A 14,523-nucleotide genomic window follows, 5' to 3' on the forward strand; every position below is an offset into this window, starting at 1 on the left:
TTTGTCACTATAACAGTGTTATCAGTCATTTTACATAGGACTGCTGGTGAACACAATTCCTTTTATTCTGATAGAATATTTAAATTGTCTTCAAACTGAGGCCACACATCAAGTCCCCAGTCTGAATTGTCTCTGAATTATGGGTTGAATGTTTTTTTTCTTCCTCTTCCAGCATCCATTCAAGCGTCCTGAAGGATGACATGGACTTTCCCAGAACAGGGAGCTCTAATCTTTGTGAAGAGCACTTGGGCCGTTTTGATTTCGAGGTGTCAGACTTTTTTCTCTTCGGTTCTCCACTGGGCCTGGTATTAGCGATGAGAAGGACGGTGTTGCCGGGACTGGATGGTAAGACTAGACAAATATATTAGTGCATTTTCATACATTGTAATTCGGTCATGGATTTATAACTTTGCTGCCGCTTATTGTCTAATAGACAGCAAAGTTTAATTGTAATAACAGTAACTAGAAATTAACAAGAATTAACTAAAGTAATAGAAATAACCAGCAATGAGCAAAATAACCAAGGATTTCACTCTGGTACATCCATACATGTTTATAGCATTGCATAATTTTTTTTTAACTTGAGGACATTAAATATACCAGGTAGAACTGAGCCACAATGCTTCATTCATACTAACTTAATCATAATAACTTATAACCAATAAGTAAAGCAAAGCAAAATGTATGTGTTAAAGTGACCCACAATCTGACCCCCCCCCCAAACCGCTTGTACCATCAGATAGCTGTTTTTAATCCAAGATATGTCCTGCAGTCCGTTCAGCAGGTGATGCAGTTATTGTCCTAAAAAACAACTTTTAAACTTGCAGCCCTGTGCCAAACAGAGTGTGTGTGCATTAAACTGGCACACCCTCTCTATCCCTCCTCCCTGCTCTCCTCATCATTAGGAATGCCACTGGCAGGTATTCTCCTATTCATCAGCTGTGAGAACACGGCACATGGGCTGGACCTGTTCACTCTTCACTGCAAAGGAACAGAAAAAAACATGCCAGTGGCTTTCCTAATGATGAAGAAGGTGGAGAGGAGGGACGGAGGGGTGGTGCAAGGTTGGGGCACAGATACTCTAGGCCACAGCTGTTTGACACAGAGCTGCAAGCTTAAAAGTTGTTTTTTAGGACAATAAATGCATCACCTGCAGAACAGACCCCAGGACAGATCTTGGATTAAAAGCAGCTATCCGAAGGTACAAGTGGTTTGGGGGGGGGGGGGGGGGGGTCAGATTGTGGGTACAGAGTCGCTTTAAATATGCCAAGTGCAGAAAAGTGCAGGCCATCCCCAATACTGTGTATTGTCTATTATCCTGACCCAGAAGCCAATGTCATATGGTACTAAAGCTTCAGTTTTTGAGCCAAAACAAAGATCAGATTTAAATGGAGCTAAAGATATAAAGGAAGGATGTACACTTCTCCTTCCTGCAGCCATTACAATGGCTTTTTCCCTAAAAAAAACAAAACAATAGATCATACAGTTCTGACCATGTTGCACAAGTTAATGAATGGTTTATCCCTGATCGTAATGACATGAGCTGCTACCTACTTGAAGAACTACATGTAAGGGGCCCTAAGAAACACCTGTGGTTCGCTAGCCACTGGTTGAAGAATAAAAGCCAATATTTCCTAAGGGAACTGCAGCCATGCCATGCTGATATAAGACATTGGCATATAACTTATACCCCTTTAAATAGGCCTCATCCTAAAGGTAGCCATACACTTTGGATAGAAGTAAGCTGATGGTGGATGATGGTCATATCCGTTGTGGCTAATATTGGCCTTTACAGTTGTTCAAACTGGTCACACATAGAATTCACAGCAGGGGGTGCACAAACAATATATAAAACCTAACGTTTATTTAAATACCAATAAAAATATACCCCACTTAAACAGACCAATACACAACATGAAACAAAGATTAATCTGCAGTCACTGTTATTAGTGGTATACACCCAGAGCCATAGACAATTGTCTAAATATTCTGTATCAGCTATGGTTATGGGTTTCCTACTAACACCAGGGTAGAAGGATACATATAGGGTAGGGACCTTGTAACCCTAGTCTGCCCTACCGAGTGATATGTATATACTACCCCTACTCGCACAGGGGGGAGCGGGGCACTCGCCCTAAGAAGGGCGACCCCTACCCTGGTCTACCCCTTGGTGAATCAACACCCTAGTATGCCCTAAACGCAATAATGCTGGTCCCTTACCCTCCGACGCGTTTCCTCCAGGTGACTGGATTTCTCAAGGAGGCAAGGTACAATACAGGGAATAGTTATGGCTGGGGCTTAACTGTCAAAACAAGAGATACAAACACAGTATAAGTACACTCCATTCGTCATAAACAAACTGGCAATGACATGTTCAGAGAGGGGTACACTCACCGGCTGCTGCAGTGGCAGACGAGACCGTGATACACTCCGTGCAGGTGCGCACGCTGAGTGTGTGTCTAGGAGCAGTGGCTGCTGACATATGCAGTCCTGGTCCGGGGGCTGATATACGCCGTTGCCGCGCGCTTCTGCCTACCCGCGACGTCACTTCCGGTCATGTGACATGCCGCGTCGGTCAGCTGAGCGCAGCGGCATTGCCCTGGTTACGCTGTAAACACTGTAACAGCGTTCCTGGGTCAATGTAAAATCGCTCAAATGAGGAGGATTAGTATAGTGATTTAGATGCTGTCTCAGTGCACGAAACTTTCCTCTGGTCCGTTCCATATGATGAAAACATCATCGATGAAACGGGCCCAGAGGCCAATGTGATCCGTGAACTGGACGTTTTCCTTATTAAAAACCATCTTTTCCTCCCACCAGCCCAGAAAGAGATTTGCCACCGTGGGGGCACAAGGGCACCCCATGGCAACTCCCCTGAGCTGGTGGAAGAGATGGTGACCAAACATGAAGACATTCTTGGTCAGTATGAATCTCAACAACTCGGAAATAAAATTGTTATGGGGTCCATACTGGCAACCCCTACTCATTAGGAAGTACTCTACTCCTCTGATGCCCAGGTCGTGATCTATTGAGGTGTATAGTGCCTCCACATCAATTGAGGCCAACGTGGATTCACTATCCAGGGTGACCCCATCCAATTTACGCAAGAGATCTGTTGTATCCCTCACATAAGAGGGCAGGGAGGTAACAAAAGGTTGTAGAATCCGGTCTACATAGATGCCTATATTTTGGGTGAGGCTATCCACCCCAGACACTATAGGCCTCCCTTTTAGCGGGGTTGTGCCTTTGTGCAGCTTAGGGAGGGCGTAGAATGTGGCCGTGATGGGATGTCTTGGAACAAGGAATTCTGCTTCATCTTTACTGATTAGTTGTTCATCCACAGCTTTTTTTATCAGGCTCTGGAGTTCCCCCTTGTACATTTTTATAGGGTTCTGCATGAGTCGTTTATAACTCACTGTATCATTAAGCAGATTCATACACATCTCTCTGTATTGTTCCACTCCCATCACGACCACATTCCCCCCCTTGTCTGATGGTTTGATGATTATGGTGGAATCCTTCTCAAGTCTAAGGATAGCTTGCATCTCACCTGGTGTATAATTTTGTGAGGTGTGGGGCTGCAGTTTTGCTAAATCCTTGAGTACCAGGTCCAGGAAGATGTCAACACTTGAAACGTCCCCTAGGGGTGGCATACGTTGGCTCTTATTCTTTAAGTCTGTGAATGGCCCCTTCCCTGTGTCAATGTGGTCTTCCTGCATTAGACCCATGAGTATATTAACCCCCTCAAGGATTTCTCCCGGGATCCCCATTTCCATTGCCTTTTTCCTCTCCTGGATGGCATGATATTTGTGCCAACGGAGCTTTCTGGCAAAGAGGTGCAAGTCCTTTGCCCACGTAAACTCATGATATGAATTCGTGGGTACAAAGCCCAGGCCCTTACTCAATATGCACATCTCCTCAGTGGTAAGTGTTTTAGATGATAAATTAACGACCTGGAGCTCCTGACTGCGTGATGCTATGGGATTCTGTTCCTCAGGGGGTATGGCGGTAAAAAATGTGGGTCCCTATTGCCTGTGCCTCTTCCTCTGCCCCTTCCTTTCCGACCTCTACCCCTGTTCCTCTCTCGTCCCCTTCCCCTATCTCCTGCCTCCGTATCAGAATTCTCTGTCTCCGTGGATGAGTATTCGCTCTCGGCTTCCCTTTGGTGCGGCTTTGAAAGGAAACTGTAAGCTTTATTTTCCTTGAAGTCTTGTCGATCACGGTTAAATTGTTTGTGTTTACGTTCTTTGATGTGATATTGGAATTTCTCTATTGTGTTCTGTAATTGCGACTCTTGTGTGTTATATTCGGATTCACTAGTGAAACCTCGGGCAATCTCTATCTGCTCTTTTAGTTTGCCTTCACTAATGGTTAGGGTCTTTTTTTCCCCCTCCAGTAGTAGCCGCATGAATCGCAGTGAGCTCTCAGTCGCCTCCTTCTCCCATTTTTGCATGAGTTCTGGAGTTCGACTGCGATTCGCCGGTGCCAGACCAATCCGTAGTCCACGTGGCACTATCTGATTTTTTAGGTAGTTCTCAATACATTGCACTTCCCACCACGATGTTATATGTTCCTTGTACACTCGTGTCAGTTCCCTAAAGGCTGATTTGAAAGTGGGTGTGTATTTTTTCTGTACTAATGTTTTATCGGAAAAAACATTCTCCACCTCTGTAGCCCAAGTCTCTGTATTAATGCCTGAAGACAGAAAACCAGCCATATCCTCAAGATATATACTAAAGTGCAAGCACAGTACACATATCCACTCGGGGAGTGTGTTCAACTGCACCCCAAAATTATATCATAGAATTCACAGCAGGGGGTGCACAAACAATATATAAAACCTAACGTTTATTTAAATACCAATAAAAATATACCCCACTTAAACAGACCAATACACAACATGAAACAAAGATTAATCTGCAGTCACTGTTATTAGTGGTATACACCCAGAGCCATAGACAATTGTCTAAATATTCTGTATCAGCTATGGTTATGGGTTTCCTACTAACACCAGGGTAGAAGGATACATATAGGGTAGGGACCTTGTAACCCTAGTCTGCCCTACCGAGTGATATGTATATACTACCCCTACTCGCACAGGGGGGAGCGGGGCACTCGCCCTAAGAAGGGCGACCCCTACCCTGGTCTACCCCTTGGTGAATCAACACCCTAGTATGCCCTAAACGCAATAATGCTGGTCCCTTACCCTCCGACGCGTTTCCTCCAGGTGACTGGATTTCTCAAGGAGGCAAGGTACAATACAGGGAATAGTTATGGCTGGGGCTTAACTGTCAAAACAAGAAATACAAAGCACAGTATAAGTGCATTCCATTCGTCATAAACAAACTGGCAATGACATGTTCAGAGAGGGGTACACTCACCGGCTGCTGCAGTGGCAGACGAGACCGTGATACACTCCGTGCAGGTGCGCACGCTGAGTGTGTGTCTAGGAGCAGTGGCTGCTGACATATGCAGTCCTGGTCCGGGGGCTGATATACGCCGTTGCCGCGCGCTTCTGCCTACCCGCGACGTCACTTCCGGTCATGTGACATGCCGCGTCGGTCAGCTGAGCGCAGCGGCATTGCCCTGGTTACGCTGTAAACACTGTAACAGCGTTCCTGGGTCAATGTAAAATCGCTCAAATGAGGAGGATTAGTATAGTGATTTAGATGCTGTCTCAGTGCTCTATCGCTAAGAATCACAGAAACGAGGGGTGAGAGAGGTTAAGGATGTAAGTAAACAGTCCCTTTGGTACTAGAGAACTATGCAGTTATATACATGCAGTGCATTATTTACAGTATTTGCAAACACATTAAGGAAAACGGGTTACTCTGTATTCACCCCCAAAATTATAATTTGGATCGGGGGGGGGGGGGGGGGGGGGAATGGTCACACATAGTCAATACAAAAACAGATAAAGGGCAAACCTTCTGAGAAGATTCTGATCTCCAAAAAAATTTTTTGTCTGTTTATTGGATGAAAAATTCTAATACAGCTAAAATGACAGCTTGAAGTTAAATATTACCCAATGAATGATTACTTTTAGAATCTTTCATCAAATGTGTATGGGCACCATAATGAAGCATAACTTTCTGGTGAACACATTGTCCTTTCCGGGGTATCATCTCCTGTCTCCCCCATGATTGTGGCTACCTTAATAACATATTAAGTTGCATCTAAAAGTATCCCTTGTAATCCATATGGCATAGGCCTCCTTACCCTAATCGTGCATGTAGGCACATATCGCCTATATGTAAATCTATCCCTGATGATGTGCATAAATCTCTCAGGGCTATCACTTAGCATCTTCCTGGCATATTTGTAGAGAACATGTTTTTCCTTTTTTTCTTTTTTTTACAGTGGCAACAGACACAGACAGAATACAGATGGAGGTCCCACATTTAGTTAGACTGTTTGTTTGATCACCTGTCACTTTGCTTGCATGTGACTAAACCTTTCATCTCTAGCCATACTGAGATCTCACTATGACAGTGTGCGTTATGTTACTGTGAGCTGAGCCCCTCTTGTGAGAGTGCCAGACAGTTCTGAACATCTAAAGTAAAATATTTTATTTCGTAAAAAGGATGTTCGGGAAAACATGTGGATATGTTGCATTTTTTATTTCTTAAAATGGATACATGAAGACTGGTATAATCAAAATGAGAAAATGTGTTGAAATTTTTTATAATTTAAAGGGAAACTATCAGCTGGTTAGACAAATCTAGTATAATACTGAGTAGTATTTGTAGTATAATACTGAGTGTACTAAGGCTTCTTTGGAGCACTGGGGATGGGGCTACTGCCTTAAGAGCACTGATCCACCCTGCCCCTAGATTGATTATTAGTGGAGCAGGGCAGTCGGGGGTGGGTTGGCTCGGTGCTTGGGGGCTGTTAGCCCTGCCCCCAGTGCTCCAAACAGTCTTACTAGATGCAGCATTGAACTACAAAGTGCATGGAAACAGCACAGAGGATGAAGGTTAGAGACTTCTCTTCATCCTCAGCACTCCGTGTACAATAAGGAGCTACCCACATCCAGGGGCAAAATCTCTCGCTGTACAGTATCCTGTCTCTCCATGGTTCTTACTCTCTCTACACCCCAAGGGAATTCAGAGGACACTTTTGCAATGAGACATTTGGGAGGGTCATAAAGTAAAGAAGGAGATTTCTCGTCTTTTCATATCCATTCCTGGCGTTGGCTTTAATAATCTGTCAGATAAATCTGTGTGCACCATTAGTGATACTTATAAGGGGCTCCAGGGAGAATAACCCCACCCTCTAACTTCCCATCCTCTCATTTCACCCTTTCTTTGGCTAAGCAAATACTGAGACAACTGTAACATTGACAAATAAAACATTGTACTAGTAAAACTATGCTCAGAGGAACGAAACAACGATATAAAATGAAAAAATAAAATGTCTCAAATTTCTAGTTTACGTATAAAAAGCATGGACTCTTTTAAAGTATAGTTTAAATGTCATTTTAAGGACTTCAGGAGTAAAATGTAGCACACCTAAAATTATTATGGTTTGAGTATTAAAGACAACTTATATTGATGTACACATAAACTGGTCATATATATCTATATCCTTGTAGTGTATACTACAACACAAGCAGTTTGAAAGCTTCTAATGGTAGATCGATGGCTAAACCATATAAAGTGTTCTTGGAATTTATACAGAGATCCATTATGATTTATGGATGTCTCTAGTGGATGAGTGTTTCTTCATTAGAGAAGGCATATGACTTGGGGATCAAGTGATATGGCCTAGATTTATTAAAATGTGTAAAATAGAAACCAGTATAAACTGCCCATAGCATTTTTTTTTTTTTTTTTTACAATGGTAGAGAGCTGACCTGTGATTGGTTGTTATGGGCAGTTTATAGCAGTCTCTGTTATACACACATGGATAAATAGGAGCCATATTCCTTAACATAATTGAAAAGTGAAAATGCAACAGGCGCAAATCGCTTTACATCCAGTATGTAGTAACTGCTGTAAGAATTGGCAACATTTTTTTTCAATGTTAGGCTGGGTTCACACAGTTTTTTCCATCCATTTTTTTCCATTCATTTTTACAAAAAAACAGTTTTTCTATTGATTTCCTTTAAAAAAAGAAAAAAGAATAAAAATTTGGTCAACGTTATTGTGGACGTTAAAAAATGGATGTGTTTTTTTTTTTTTTTAAGATGGAAGTCAATAGAATAGCGGATCTAAATAGATGTACACAAAAAAGTTGAAAAAAAAGAAGTTTTACATACTAATTGGGAGAATGACTGCAGCTGTACTTAGGCATACCTTACGGGTAACTATGATTTGTAAAAACTTCTGACACATTAAAGTGACATGTCAGAAGTGCGTATCAGTGGGGGTCCGGGTGATGAGACCCCCGCTTATCGCTAGAATGAAGGGGCAGCAGTGCTTAACAGCACACACTCTGCCCCTTCATCTCCGCTATAACTGAATTATAATGGAGCCTATAAAACCTCCGTCCGAAAGTTCCATAGGCTCCCATTATAATTCGGTAGACTGCTTGTATTAGCAGTCTACAGAATTCCACTCCATATAGCAGAAATTAAGGAGAAGAGCAGGAGCTGCTAAGCACTTCTGTACCCTTCATTCTATCGATCAGCGGGGGTCTCAGCACGGCACCACGACTGTTATGCACTTCTGACATGTCGCTATAATATTTTTCACGTTTTTACAAATCATAGTTACACTTTAACATATGTCATATAAATATTTATCCAGAGGTACTTTACTGTCTACCTTTTCCTTTGTTTGACCCTGGTTGTCCAGTATTGGGTGGATTCTTTTACAGGTTCGTTGACCTTAAGTTCAGCAAGAAATGTTTCAAACCATCTTTTTCTTTTCTACTGCAGATTAGGAAAAACATGTATCCTATGTCGCTGTTCTGTTGTCTTTTCACCAGCAATAGACTTAAGCTGTAGCTCCCATGTACGTATCAGCGGATTGCACACTCCATTATTAAATGACTGAACAGCTCTATTTAATCAATGCTCAGATCCTCAGGGGATGAAACAAATGATCCTTTTCGTAAGAGCAATGTTACAATTAATAATCTGGCTGTACGGAAATTTTAGTGGAATTAAGGGTAGAAAGAAATTATGATAACACACAAAGGCTGAAATCTGTCTGTAACAGCAACTGTTCTCTAAATCTATAGCAGTTATTCAGACAATCATAGTAAAGTCTAATGAATTTTTTAAGGGCTTGTTAACAATTCCATATATTGGATTGAAGTTAAAGGGTATTTCAAACCTAACAAATCTCTTTGTATTGGTGCTTATTGGGAGGGAGTACTTGTACTGCCTCCGTTCACCGGCACCAGCCCCAGGACACATTGATCAATGTGTTTGGGACTGGCTCATGCAGTCTTTGCTCAGCCAATCAGCAATTGCACCAGTGTCAGCCCAGGAGGTAAGTATAAGTACCCTCCCTCCTAATAGGCACTAATATAAAGAGATTTATCGGGTCGCAAAACTTAATAAACCTTGTGCATTCACTTGTTTATCCGTTGCAAATGCATTTTTTTTCACACAATTTTAATTAAGAGGATTTAATTAAGAGAAAAGTAACACGTTACAATAGATTTTTCTGCTTAGTTAAATTGGCAGTAATTTTATTAAGCCGTCCAAATGAATAGTTGAAATAAACATTATTTATTTACGACCCTCATTCTATTCTGACTGAACTGCTTTTTATCCGATTCTCACCTTCCTAACAAGTGTTTAATGGCAGCTATAATAGGTTAATGAAATTGCATTAAAATGCAGAGAACCAGAATGTTCTATATTATTGATATAAGTGTTAATTTTCCACCAATTAAAATTAGATCATTCAGTAAAATAAGTTTCATCCTGACACTTACTAATAAGGTTAACTAATATGCAATACATTCATTTTCTACGTGTTAAACTTAACTGCTATGTAGTTAATTTTTACTTATGTTCTTATTGTGAATTTTGTTACAGTGAGATATCAAATACTCAATCTTTATCTAAATAATGCTAAGGAATTCTAAGCCTAAGGCGATGAGCGCACACAGGTTTCTAGTCTATATTTTTAAATTCAAACAGTGGTTATTGAGGCGATTCAGCCGATGAAACGATCATCAGTAGATCATTTCATTAGGCACAGGCCTAAAATCATTGGCTACCGACTGTGCATCGCTATCCAATACCAATGTGTGGCTGATGGTGCAACAAACAGTTTACATTAGCTGTCCACGCTCTCAAAATTCTCCTGTGCTCTGTTTCCTCCCCGATCCTGCACGCTGCAGCTTCACAGTGGCCTGTCTGAGCTGACAGGCCGCTCAGCCAATCGCCAGTGATTGGCTGAGCGGCCTGTCATTTTTAGTGCCAGGGAGGAAGCAGAGCGGAGGAGAAGACCGGGAGCATGGACAGGTAATGTAAACTGTTTGGGAAAAGGCTGCACGTACATCGCTAACAATGTCCATGAAGCCCTTGCTAAATTATAAATTATATGTAATAGGCCCAGTAATCTAGCAGCTCAGCACTCGTTTACAGTATTGATCGGGCAGTCTAATAGGAGCCTAATTGTCATAAAAAAAAAAACTTTTGGCATGTCCTAGAGACATGGCTGAGCCCCCTTAACCCATGAACATTTATGCAACTGTATAATTTCCCCTACAATATATATTAAATGCTGATTAATGCTATGTTCCCACAACAGGAAAATGATGGCCATCTTTCTGGATGGTTGTCATCTTAGTAATATAAGATTACCATTTATTGATAATGGTGCAGGTGGTAGCGTACCTTCCCAGCTCTTGTCAATGGGGCCTGTGTGGTATATGCCCTCCCTGGGTCCCAGACACACACCCGTTACAGTTGTGAGGTGCAGGTGTAGCTTGAGGAACTACAGAGCCCAGGATAGACTTAAACACAACTTTTTACTGTAGACATCTTAAAGACACAAGACACAATAAATCACAGTTCTTTTGATAAGGTGCAGAAATACAGTAGTTGAAAGTGACTAACTGAGATCCCTTGTAGTGAACTGGGTGTGCTTGGAATACTTTTGGATAAATCACTGCTTATCACAGGTATACTAGAGGGAATACTTTAGAATAACTTGACACAATCCTTAAATACTGGGAGATGAAACTTCACATGACTTAGACGACAGTGGGCTACCTTGAGGGGGTCCTTTCTAGACACTCAGGTACTCAACTGTGGGGACTTAGAAAAAGAAGTACCTACATCCACGGCTATGAAGATCTGCCTAATGCTGTCTGTGGTCACAGAGTGAAACAGAACTAGGAAGACAGCTCCACCTAGTGAGTAAAACTAGCTATTGGGGCAACCTCCTAAGGAAACCTAGCACCTAGTTCTTAACTCTAACTGCTGTCGGTTAACCCCTGTCCTAGTTTTCAGGAGCCATGAAGAAGAAAGTCCCCCAGCATAGATAGGTCTTGATTCCCCATCTATAGGACAGCTGTGAGGTAACCCTTGTTATGCCTTCCTTAATTTGTGCCATGTAGTGCATAGAATAGAAAGTGACATCTAGTAGTGGGAGAGCAGAATGCGACCTTCAGCCCAGAGCATACATGCTTGATGATACTGGCCTACATACACATACTGGCCTAAAGTGGTTATCCAGTATTAGAAGAATATGGTCACTTTCTTCCAGCACCACTCTTGTCTCCGGTTTGGGTGGGATTTTGTAACTCAGTTCCATTGTAGTGAATGGAGCTAAATTAAAAACCACACCTGAACTGGAGACAAAAACTGCCTCTGGAAGAAACTAGAGACCTGAACTGTCTATGGAAGAAAGTGGCCGTGTTTTTGTAAACCCGGCATAACCCCTTTAGGCTATGTTCAAACATAGTATTTCCCTCAGTCTTTTGGTCAATCTATATTTAGCCAAAACTAGGAGTGGGTTGAAAACTCAGAATCTGTGCAAATTTTTCCATTATCATTTTGCCCTGTCAGTTCCAACTAATGGTTTTGGTTAAAAAAAAGACTGACGGAAATACTGTGTGTGAACATAGCCTTAAGATGAAGGCTATGTTCACACAATGTCTTTTGAGCTCCGTTTAAAATGACGTCTGTTATTTTGAGTCTAAAATAACTGACGTCATTTAGCACCCTTGCCTCCCCTTAGTGCAATGACTGGTGTTTGCATATTATTCTAGTTTGGGGTTACTAATTGACCTTTGGGTGTGTCTTAATTGAAAAGACCATTGAATTTAATTGTAAAAACTGAGAAAGAACGATGAGAAAAGAAACTGTGTGTGAACTACTAATAAAAAACATCCGCTGTTTGCACAAGACGTCCGAAAATAATGATCATGTTCATTATTTTGACGCCCGTGGCAAAATCGTCCCTTATTCAATACATTGTGTGCATTGGACGTCAGTCTTCTCATTGACTTCAATGCATTGCCATTGCAGTCAGTTAAATCGCGGCAAAAACTGACTTTTATTAAATATTAAAATCGGGCCCCTTATTTTGGACGTTGTGTGAACATAGCCGGATTGGGTAATGAAAGAAATGTTGTGAAATAAACCTTAATTCCATTAACAATGTGTAGAACTTTTTTGTATGAAAAAAATGAGTTGCTTTGGGCACATCTTTATCTTAGAATGTTGTTTGTCACTTTTCAGACTCATTCAGCAGAAACGGAACTGACAGGAAAAGACGAAAAGTGACAGGAAAGCTCTATAAACACTAAATCATACTGCAGGCTTTATACAAGCATTGGATCAGGTCTGAGAATTTTTAGTCAACTGGAGATCTATCGATGGAGATAGAACTGGTGTTCTATCGCAGAGCTGTAATTTAAAGCCTGTCCTTTTCGTAAACAGTTTTACAGAGTGTTTTATTATATAGCACAAAATTGTACTTGGTATTTGTATGGCCCAAATGCATAACTTTTCATTGTTCCACATTGTTTCCACTTTCTTTTGCCATTTTTCTTCCCAATCCTCCAGCTTCTCCAAATCTCTCTGTAATATGATATTATCCCCCTTCTGTGCTGATTACTTTTACCCAGTTAAGTGTCATCTGCAAATATGGAGATTCTACTCTGTAGCCATTAACATGTTAAAAAGAAGTGGACCCAATACTGAGCCCTGCGGTATTCCACCATTTGCATATTTTTTTTAAATGCCTTACTGGGACAAGTAGTCAAGTGAGCGGCTACAGCGACGTTAATTTACGATCGAGGATAACACAGACGCACTGTTAGCTGGGGACCCGCCACAACTCTCAGCACCGGAGCCATGCTCTGGTGCTGAGAGATAACCCTATAGATACTGCTGTCGGTCAGCACGACCACAGCATCTATAGGGCTCTTGACATAGAATTCTCCCTCTACAGAGGGAGAATTTTCTGTCCGCTGTCCATCAGGGCTCTGCGAAGTGATCGCAGAGCCCCGATGGTAGCCATGGAAACCGGAAGCCTCAGGCTTCCTTGCTACGGAGGCTGGCGTGTAGGAGGGAGGTAAGGCATGGCACACGCTGGGCGCTCCGCCGTGCGCTCTGCCCCCTCTCCTCTCTCCCCTGCCGCTTTCACAAGTTTGTGACAGTGGCAGGGGACAGAGGAGAGGTGGCAGACATAGGGACATCAGCTTATGGGATCATTATGATCCCATAAGCTGATGTCCAAAAATCAATGACCCCAGGTCGTGAAAGCATTTAGAGAGTACTGCAAATGATTGAGCAGGACTACTTAATTAATAACATAGCCCAGGATAACATAGGTTTCCATATATAAATTACAAGTTATCCTAGAACTTCTTCCACTCTATATCTGTGTGCTCAGCTCCTCTTGCTCTGTAACAAGATGCCTGGATATCGGACTGCATTTTTCGCACAACTGTTTCTCATTCAAATTCTTCAAGGATTCCACTATGGTTTAAGCTTATAATCCATGTCCGATTTTTCTGCCTGCATTCTCTGCTGTGTGAACTTACTCTAATGGTTTGACTAGCTTCTGTGCTCCAATCCTTATGTGTAAAAATCAGATTTCCCCATTTATTGTACACATGAATACCAGAAGTCCTTGCCGGCATAAGTAATGTGCATTTATGTGTCCCCAGGCTGATGGGTTTTCTTCAGTGCACAACATTTATGATTCAATTGTGCAGTCTAGCAAATCTGAGCAGCTTTAAACTGGTTCATTGATTAACTTCTCTAATACTTCCCAACAGTCCTCTGAAGCATCTCGGCTTCAACATATTCCTATTTATCTCTGCCTGCTTTTCACTATTACTATCTGAATTATCGTCACCCTCCTCTAATCTTTCTATATCTTATTCCAGCCATAACTAGGCCTGGAAGCTTTCCGGGTTACAGACACATACATATTGGTTTCCAGAGATCATGGTATTATTGAGATTACATGCAGTCTGCATCTGACAGTAAAGTGACACAGAAACCCTTTTATACCAAGAACATTGGGCTCTAATCTGTGACTTTCCAGTTGTTGAAACACTGTAAATCCCAGTGGAAGTGGACTTTTTGTTAACTTTAAA

General features: G+C 41.8%; 1 protein-coding gene across 1 annotated transcript in view; it reads left to right on the top strand.

Annotated features, from left to right (window-relative positions):
• PITPNM3 (PITPNM family member 3) overlaps positions 1 to 14,523 on the top strand; it is a 332,363-nt gene that overhangs the window by 290,494 nt on the left and 27,346 nt on the right. Inside the window, exon 9 of the mRNA XM_069945444.1 lies at positions 173 to 345. Coding sequence (XP_069801545.1) covers positions 173 to 345 — 173 coding nt within the window. The remainder of the gene's footprint in view (positions 1 to 172; positions 346 to 14,523) is intronic.

This window comes from Dendropsophus ebraccatus, chromosome 11, assembly GCF_027789765.1.
Source record: "Dendropsophus ebraccatus isolate aDenEbr1 chromosome 11, aDenEbr1.pat, whole genome shotgun sequence".
NCBI lineage: Eukaryota > Metazoa > Chordata > Amphibia > Anura > Hylidae > Dendropsophus > Dendropsophus ebraccatus.